General features: G+C 39.0%; 1 protein-coding gene across 2 annotated transcripts in view; it reads left to right on the top strand.

Annotated features, from left to right (window-relative positions):
- LOC147017218 (R-spondin-2-like) overlaps positions 1–10,000 on the top strand; it is a 40,913-nt gene that overhangs the window by 15,196 nt on the left and 15,717 nt on the right. For both annotated transcript variants that reach the window (XM_085846667.1, XM_085846668.1), the window contains exons 2-3: positions 2,120–2,311; positions 2,890–3,039. In XM_085846667.1, the coding sequence (XP_085702793.1) occupies positions 2,120–2,311; positions 2,890–3,039 (342 nt within the window). The remainder of the gene's footprint in view (positions 1–2,119; positions 2,312–2,889; positions 3,040–10,000) is intronic.

The following is a 10,000-nucleotide window of genomic DNA, read 5'->3' on the forward strand; positions in this document are numbered from 1 at the left end:
ATCCAGATCTGGCCGATCAGTGGGATACAAAACGTAAATTGTTCAGCTTGGTGGAGGTACGCGCTTTACTGAGTGTCCACTCTAGTTTTTGATATGTAATGAAACAAATATTGTTTACATTATTATTTACATCAACAAAGTCTTTTTTTTTACTTATAAACCTCCATAATAACATCTGTAGTGCCATTACTGATGCCCAACGAAGATGTCCTATGTCCCTCATGCATCATATATATCACTCTCGGGAACGTATCTCCACAGGCATGATGTTATAATGGCCTCAAACTGTCTGTCTGTCTGTCTGTCCACAAATGTCGGTTTATGATCGAGGAACAACTTAATTTAAATTGAATGTTGTATTTTGAACATGAATTGGATCATAATTCGGAAAACAAACCTGTAGTTTAGCAATACTTTGGTTCTGAATGTGTCCCAATCGCACATGCGCAGAGAGGTGCGAGATAATATTTTTACTCTGTTTGCCTGCCTGGCAGTGAAACAACATGGAAAATCATAATAAGTAGGAAAGTTAGTTTTTAGTGACATCATAAAGGACATACAGGCACAAAGAACTTATGTAATGTGTTAAACAAGGTGGTGTAAAAGACACTGAACCAATGACAGTAAACTTCCGAAAAAAAAAACCTTTAAAATCTTTATTTTATTTCAGTTGAATTATATCTTTGAACACTGCAGAATACAAATCTCCTTGTTGGCACTTTCAAAAACCTTTCATTTAGCAGTACTTGGATAAAATAGTATGGCATCTTGACCAATCAAATTTGCTGCTCACAGACCCTGCCCATGTCGTTTTTTCTCAAGACTGCGCAGGGTAAGGTGTTCCATGGACTCTGTTTCTCATGAGTGAATAAGACCTGGCTCTGTGGAAAAAAAAATTAAGTCACATTTTATGATGTACAAAATGCTAATTACACTTTCATTATGGGAAATAAAAACGTGATACGAGGAAGTACTTACTTTTTGCAGGAATTATCTTTTGTGGTTTTTCTTTTGAAGTTGTTTTATGGAATGTAACTTCTGTGCATCGAACATGCTTTACTTAATTTATCTTAAATGTGCTTAAAGGAATAATTATCCATTGGACTTACTTAACTTAACCGTGTAAAACACAAAACTTCACTGGACTTAACCACGAAAGTTAGATCCACCGAAATTTCACTGGACTTAACCTTGAAAAGCATGAAAGTCAGATCCACACGAAAGATTAGTACTTTTCAGTATTTGAGTTGCAGAAATAATGCTGGAAATTTATCTCCCACAATGAACAGAATGTATAGCTGGAAGTGGGAATGTTGTAAATAAACCAAACGCTAGAAAGCATCTGAAAATGCACGGCCCGTCCACGTCCGCTTTGTATATTCAGACTTCTCCATCTTCCGTATGCTAAACATGACAAAAACAGATGAAAGAAATGCAAAAAAAATTGACGATTTTAGGCGACCTTGGCCCTTTGACTTCAAAAGCAATAGGCTTCAAGCATTTTATTGGTGAACCAATTCAGTGACGTAATATGCAAACCTTGTTCAAATTTCAAGTCAATCAGATGAAAATTGGTGATTTTGTGACCTTGACCTTTTGATTAAAATAAAAAAGAACAATCAGCTTCTAGCTTTTGATTAGCGGACGAATTCAGTGACCCAATATGCAAATTCTCAAAATTTCAGGACAATCGGATGAAAATTCATGATTTTATGTGACAGTGACCTTTTGACAAAATTATGAATTTGTCTTCTCCATATTTGATGACATAGCTCTATTGTGATGACATATGCATCTCCATATCGATATTCTCATAATAAAGCTTTGTTGAAAATTTCATGACAAAAGCTCAAGTGTGATGGGCTCAAATCTTATGAGATTCACACACACACACACACACACACACACACACACACACACACACACACACACACACACACACACACACACACACACACACACACACACACACACACACACAACCCCATCTCCCGCTGCGTGGGGAACAGTCAAATTATGCTATAACTAATCTGATGACAGAAGATCTAATAAAAACGAACACTAAAGCTTGAAGACTGTCGATCTACAATGCTTGCTGACCTCACTTTTATTGCTGCAGCCACTCTCAGTGGGCACCAGCGCTGCCCCAAGGGTTGTTGGAACTGCTCCGAGATAAACGGCTGCCTTCAGTGCATGCCACGCTTCTTCTTCTTCCTCGAACGCCATGGCATGCGACAGCTGGGTCACTGCACAGCCTCGTGTCCACCCGGCTACTACGAGCTGCGTGACCCCGATGCGAACAAATGCGGCAGTATGTATCACCATCTCTCATCAGAAAGATTGCTTTGCACATACTTGCATGCGCCCTCTCATTCCTTTAGGGTGCACTCCCAATTAAATATTCGCCCCTCTTGGCTCCTCTGCCTGCTCTTATCTGGACAGACGGTGTCTTATCATTAGCTTAGTGTCCTTGCAGCATACACTGCGATCTTATCCAGAGCACTTCGTTACATTAGTCATATGAGCGAAGATTGTGTGAGAATTTCTCCTTGTTTTACTTTCCAACAAATTGTCATGATATTTTGAAAGATAAAGGTAAAGTCGAGTTCATGAGTTTAGAATGCCTTTTTTAAACTTTCCAAAAAAAAAGTAGTTAATTGCATACTGCCAAAATCAAGACTTTCTTGGCTACCAAAGGTGTTCAACACTGACAGATGACAATTCACTCAGTAGAAGATGAGCAAAAATGTACTAACATTCATAAAAATCACGAGGTAAGAATGGCACTCCACCACTATCTCGGTGTATACCGGGCGTACATTAAGCTTTGCCAAACAAATGAGTTCGTCGCCCGCCTTGGCCACAGGAATGTCATTGCATGCGGCGCAGGGTGTCGAGTGGAAAACTGCAACAGCTGCTTCACCCGGAACTTTTGCACCAAATGCAACCCTGGCTTTTACCGCCACTTGGGAAGCTGCTTCAATCTCTGTCCGGATGGGTTCAAGGAGGACAACAGAAGCATGGAGTGCAGCGACATCGGTGAGCGTAAATCGTGCTTTAGTTATGAGAAAAAATTTGAGGTGTGTATTAACATTCATGCATCATCTTCTTCAACAATCACTCGTTATGCTTTATTTAATGATCTTAAGCATGATAGAGCTTTTCAAACCAGACAGTATCTTACAATTGAGGGTTTATCACTTTGTCATACACAATGCATTGCTATGCTGAGCTTTACACGACAAGGATCCAAGTTGTAAATTAATACAGATACAAGGTGGAAACAAAGATGTCAACAATCATAAAACAGGCCAACCAACTTCTAATACCTATGATTGAAGCTTATACAATAAAGACTTTAGTGGATAATTTTTTAAACTGTACACCTAGTTTTATACATATCTTCATGTTATATCAAACTACTAAATGCATTTACTATGAATGATACTTCAGCAGCCTTCATCATATCATGGTCTGAGTGAATACAGCTTCACGAGGCTGGAACCTCAGGTTTAAAAACCCCTATGATTATATGTATATACTACTGGTCAAAAGTTATAGAACACCCCAATTTTTCCATTTTTTTCTGAAATTTAAGCAGTTCAAGTCCAGTGAATAACCTGAAACGGAACAAAGCTAAGCATTAAACTGTGAGAGGTTAAAAAAAAAGTTTAGGTCACCAAAAACTGAAAAATAATGAAAATACCTGAGTTGTTAAAAAATCCTTTTCAGGGAACAAGTAATGGGTTAGCAACTGCAGCTGTTCTGCAGCAATGGAAGTAATTTAAGCCTTGAAAGTTGATGCAAACAATTCCTTCAGGTGTCCCAACTTTTGTTGATTAGTTATAAACCCTCCGTCTGTATAAAATCAGAGTTGGAACAGACATTGTTGCTACACCCTCTGAAGCATTATTTGGACAATATTGCACTGCAGGAAGTAGTATATTGCTATCATAATGGCGAGAAAAAGACAATTAACAAAGGAAGACAGACAGACCATTGTATCCCTTAAAAGTGTCAGTCTTTCCTTTCAAGGAATTGCAAAGCAAGCCAAGGTGTCAGTGAGTACAGTTTCCTACACCATCAAAAGGCACTTGGAAACCGGAGGAAACTCTGACAGGAAGAGTTCTGGCAGACCCAAAGCAACAACACAATCAGAAGACAAGTTTCTGAGAGTCAACAGCTTGCGTGATAGGCGGCTCACAGGAGAGCAGCTTCAAGCACAGCTTAACACTGGTCGAAGTAAGGAAGTCTCAGTTTTAACTGTGAAGAGAAGACTTTGAGCTGCAGGTTTGACAGGTCAAGTGGCAGTAAGAAAGCCATTGCTAAGATGGCAAAATAAGAAAAAGGGGCTTGTCTTGGCCATGAATCACCGCCAGTGGACTACTGAAAACTGGAAGAAGGACTTATGGATCGATGAATCAAAATTTGAAATCTTCGGTTCATCAGGCAGGGTTTTTGTATGCCATCGAGTAGGCGAAAGGATAGTTCCTCAGTGTGTGACACCAACTATTAATCGTGGAGGAGGAAGCATGATGATCTGGGGCTTTTTTGCAGGATCCAGAGTCAGCGACTTGCACAGAGTGACTGGCACCCAGAACCAAAAGGACTACCCTAGCATTTCGCAGTGCCATGCAATACCCTCTGGTCTTCGCCTAGTTGGTCAGGGGTTCATCCTACAGCAAGATAACTACCCAAAACATACCTCCAGGTTATGTCAGAACTACCTTCGTAGAAAAGAACAAGAAGGTAGGCTTCAAATCATGGAATGGCCAGCACAGTCTCCAGACTTAAACCCGAAAGAGCTGGTTTGGGATGAACTGGACAGAAGGGTGAAAGCAAAGCAACCGACAAGTGCTGTACTTGCAACACATTTGCAACACAACCGACAAGCAACACATTTGTGGGAACTTCTGCAACAGTGTTGGGAAGATCTTTCCGAACAATATTTGATTTAAATTGCAGAAAGAATGCCAAGAGTATGTTTGACTGTTATATCTGCAAAAGGTGGCTACTTTGATGAGTCAAAAATTTAGATTAAATTTTGTTCAACAAAACGATTCCATGATTTCTTTGTTATCTGCAATTGTTTATTTGTTCTATGCTTTAATTTCAGAGTGCATTGAAACATTAAACTGCTTAAATTTCAGTAAAAACTGCTAAAATGGGGGTGTTCTAAAACTCTCAACCGGTAATATATATATATATATATATATATATATATATATATATATATATATATATATATATATATATATATATATATATATATATATATATATATATATATATATATATATATCACGAATCCTTATTTTGGTATCATGGACTCCCTTCCTCCTTATGTTGTCTTCCTCCATGATCAAATTAGTGTTTTGGTTTATTGTTGGGTTATTTTGTATACACGGTCAAGGTTTGTGGAAGATCCAGTACACTGAACAGATCAGGATGCAACACAACAAAAGCAACAGTACAGAGAGGGGGGGGACACCAACAGCAAGGTTGGAGGACAAAATAGGGGGACACTTGGACAAATAATAGGTGTGGGGAGGAATGAGTGGTAGTGGAGGATGCATGGAGTGGACAAGATGGATACAGAAGGAAACTCTCAGGAAGGAAAAACTTGAAGTTGGAAAACAGGTGGGCTTGGGGTGTGGGAAGGGAGGAGTGTTCATGGGAGTAGAAAAAAATCATGATTTTGGATGGGGGGAGGGTGATCTTAGATGGTGTTGAACAGTTGTCTTAAACACTTGAAGGCATGAGTGACATTGTTGAGAATGTGGAAGCTGGTTCCACAGGAGGAACGATTTTAGTGGCGGTGAGCCATGATTCTGGATTTTGGGAGTTTCACCAGAATGGGGTTGCTGGTGGACTGCATGCACTCCAAATGTTATTTTTATCTTTATTTATTGATGCTGCATTTATGGCTTTATGCGTATGATGCAGCAACAATAATGATGGAAGACTCTGCAAAGTCCTCAATCACTTTTCATAAAGTTGGCTTAATTCCATCTCAATTTCAATCTCCATGCTTGTGTGTGTGTGTGTGTGTGTGTGTGTGTGTGTGTGTGTGTGTGTGTGTGTGTGTGTGTGTGTGTGTGTGTGTGTGTGTGTGTGTGTGTGTGTGTGTGTGTGTGTGTGTGTGTGTGTGTGTCTTATTATTAGCACTAATTCCCCTCCCCTCATCCTCCTCTCCCACTCACACAAACATACATGTTCAGTTGTTTACTAACCAGTATTTTACCCTTCTATCATCCATAACCTTTACTTTGTATATGATTATCATAGATAGTGTGACCACTAAGCTGGCAACTCTTGAAGCCAGCCAGAAACAATCTTTCTCTGACCATTAACACCAAATTAACCCTTGTGATAGAGAGTAAAGCAGTTACATCCTGAGCAATTGTTGTGCAACCCTTTCTGAACTTTCGTATTTTTACTCAAAAAAAACTACTTTTTTATGTTTAGGAGATCCTGATGTAGTTATCTACAGTTTTATTATCAATGTGCAACACCTTTGTGTTTAGATTTGTTTTCACCTTTGCAAGCAGTTGATGATGAAACTAGTTACCTTCAGAGTTGAATAATACTGATGGCTCATTTTTATCTTCGTTAAAAACAATTTAAATGGGTTGGTTAGATATATCAAAATATCTGTTGGAGTTTAGCTCAGTGGCTATGTTTGTGTCGTGTCATGTATCTTCATCTGTACGTCCATGTGTGTGTGTGGCAGCTCCATGACAAGCCTTAGATCCTGTAAATAAACAAACAAGCAGTCATAGACTGGTACTTACGAAATCGTCAACTTGACCTCTGACCTTGTCTAATAAAAGCTGTCTCTAGAGAAGGTAGCAACGCAAACCAGAAGTTTCTACGATGATTCTTTACCAAACCATCAAAAATCGTAATGTCAACCAAAGCAAAAATCTCCATTTCTCCACGCAATTATTTAATATTATTTTCTCAAAGTCACAAAACCGTAATATTCGGCCATCCACCAACAATCTTTACATAATCCGACGGCTTAGCGAGTCAGGCATGTGACGATAACCTTTATTGGGATAAAAAATGACTTTTAAACACCATCTATATCGAAAACACCGTCAGCGCGCACACGCAAAACCTTTAGTGACTCAACGACGCGTCTGCTCGAGCGCGCTGCACCATGTGACGAGCCGTGACGCGGCAAGTGAAATATTTTTTATGCAATCTTAAAACGTCTCCAAAACATCTGATTTTTACCAGAATTTCGACAACCGAGTGTTAAGCATCCTAAGCGATCACAAAAATCGAAGACAAAATTAAAATCGAAGTTAAAACGAACTCGTAACGTCGACCGAAGCAAAAATACTCCATTTCTCCATATGAATTTACGGAATTATGTTTGACCTCACTGTGACCTTGACCTTTGACTGATTTTAACCAAAATCTAATCAACGCTAGCCATCACCCTCCTGAATCACGTGGTGTAATTTGACATTGGTAGCTTCTTCCGTTCTCAAGTTATCGTGCCTACAAACAAACACACAAACACACACACACACACAAACAGAGGACAGAAGTCATCAATATACTTACGAAATCGAAAGATTTCGTAAGTAATAAACGAGAGAATTCATAGAACACCTCACCTCGCACAGTGTTAAGAAAAAGGAAGGGTCTTAGAAACATGGGAAGGGTCTTTTAAACTCTTGCCTTGCATTTTGCACTAAATAAACAGCACCACCATACAGTATTTGTCTGAACGCTGAATCTCAAAATTACTCTGCCCTCAGAGCATGAGACAATGTAAATATTTTGGCCAAGTACAAAAAATGTTTTCTATAAGTACTGCACATTAAAACCTGGATATCAAACGAGTTTAAGAATCAATGTTTTACTCGAGGAGGAGGGTAGTAAAGTGATTTTCAGGCTACCCTGTGTATCCCAGCATGCTTTTCTTCATGATAACAGATGCTAATGTGTCCTCGCATCCTTATCCATATGCGGTGTTTGTGCAATTTCTTTCTGAGCTTTTAATGAAAAGGAATATCCATATGAAAAGAGTAATTGAATGATGATGATAAGTCGCAAAGTTCCAATGACTAAAGATCAAGTATCAACTCGTAATGTTAGAACCTTCTTATTGGATTGTGATAAAACTCCCGATGCTTTTGAATCAACTCATGACTCGAGTTGCATGGATCAGGCAACTCAGAAACCAATACATCGAGACGCAAGTCACTGGAAAGAAAAATATATTGCATATTGTATATATGGTACAAGTAATGTCGACACCAATGCAATGTGAAACAAACTGCACAATCAGTATACTCAACAACTGTGTGTGGCATTCATCAAGGAATATCCAGAAGACGAGCCCGTGCTTGCAATTCCCTCGAGTTCGATCGATCAAGAAACCCCATTGAAATACTTAAGTTTATATCAAGTTCAAATACTTTCCATAAAGTTCTACAATAACTTTTGAAAGGGAGGAGTTATGCTTTTATGTTTCAGAACATAAATTGGAGAATGTAGGAGAAAAGTCAAATTGAGGCTTCGCTTCACAAATCACAAAATGACGAAGCTTCATTCAGTAAAAGATGCTGCGAATTTTAACCCAGTTAGCAAGGAAGCAAAATAAGAAACACTTTTAAAATGCTCCACAAACATGGTGTTGCACTTGTTTTCAGTGTCTTAACTACAATGCAGCTTTGTGTCAAACTCAACCTCAAATGTTCCACCAGGAAAGGTTAACTGCTACACAAATGTCTTCACATATCAAGTCATGCGATTATAACTTCAGCCTTATGAAGACACTTTGAAGCCCCAATATAGAAAATGATCAAATCAATCAATCATGTATTCATTCATCTCAAAATCTGGGGTCTGACAGAGAGCCTTGAGAAACCAAAAGGTCTTCAAAGTCACGCAGGGGATCGTCAAAGATAAGGAGGTCGACCCTACTCCCAGGACATGTAGTACATCAAAGACGGACATCACATGAAGGGAAATGGTGTGATGGGGCACACAGTCAAAGGATATTCTCAGTGGGGGAGTTCAACAACAGACTCAAGTTTCAAATTCGAGTTTCCCAAAGGAAAACTCCCTAAGTAATGTTACAACTGCTAAGAATCTTTGAAGAAATAAAAAATATTTATGCTGTTTCTGGAACTTCACACAGGTGACCTCAAAGAAACAAAACAAGAGGAACCCAGCCAGTGAATAAGTGACATCAGCCAATGACTAATTGACATTAGCCAGGGAATGTGAATCCACAGGGATTGTGGAATTCAGGATAGAAAAGCTGGGAGAAAAAATAAGTAGCAAACACATGTAAAAAGCATGCTGTCCCATGTGAGGATCTCATCAATTGAGCATGTCGTGCGATGTGTACTCGTAACTTCGAAAAACAATATTGGCAAATGCAATTCTCACGCTTTCTGCCTCAATAGGCATATGACAAATATTCTACAATATCAAAGATAAGCTCACTGTCCAACATGAACAGTCCGACCTTAGCCATTAACCAGTACATTGGCTGACCTGGTGAACCCGTTTTGATGAAAGGTGTTCATACATGGCATTCGGTTACTTGCCTAAACAGCACCCTTGATCCCACACGTTGGATATTCCATTGTAGGGTACATGTGTATTTATGCAAGCGAAATTTCATTACTTTGTTTTGAAAAAATTGAGCATTTTTCTCCTTGCACGAATCCTGTCCTGTGGACATTTTGGCCTAACATGCAGCCAATTAAAATAAACAGACCTTGAGTAATATTCTTAATTTCAATACAATATTACACACACAAATATATATATATATATATATATATATATATATATATATATATATATATATATAATATCTTCTTCTTCTTCTTCTTTCGGCTGCTCCTGTTAGGGGTCGCCACAGCGGATCATCCGTATGATCCGTATAGTGATTTGGCACGTTTTACGCGGGATGCCCTTCCTGACGCAACCCTGGTCGCCTCTTACGACACAGGGATATGGTACA

This window comes from Eptatretus burgeri, chromosome 11 (genome assembly GCF_056783735.1).
Source record: "Eptatretus burgeri isolate ZD-2024b chromosome 11, Ebu_testis_v1, whole genome shotgun sequence".
NCBI lineage: Eukaryota > Metazoa > Chordata > Myxini > Myxiniformes > Myxinidae > Eptatretus > Eptatretus burgeri.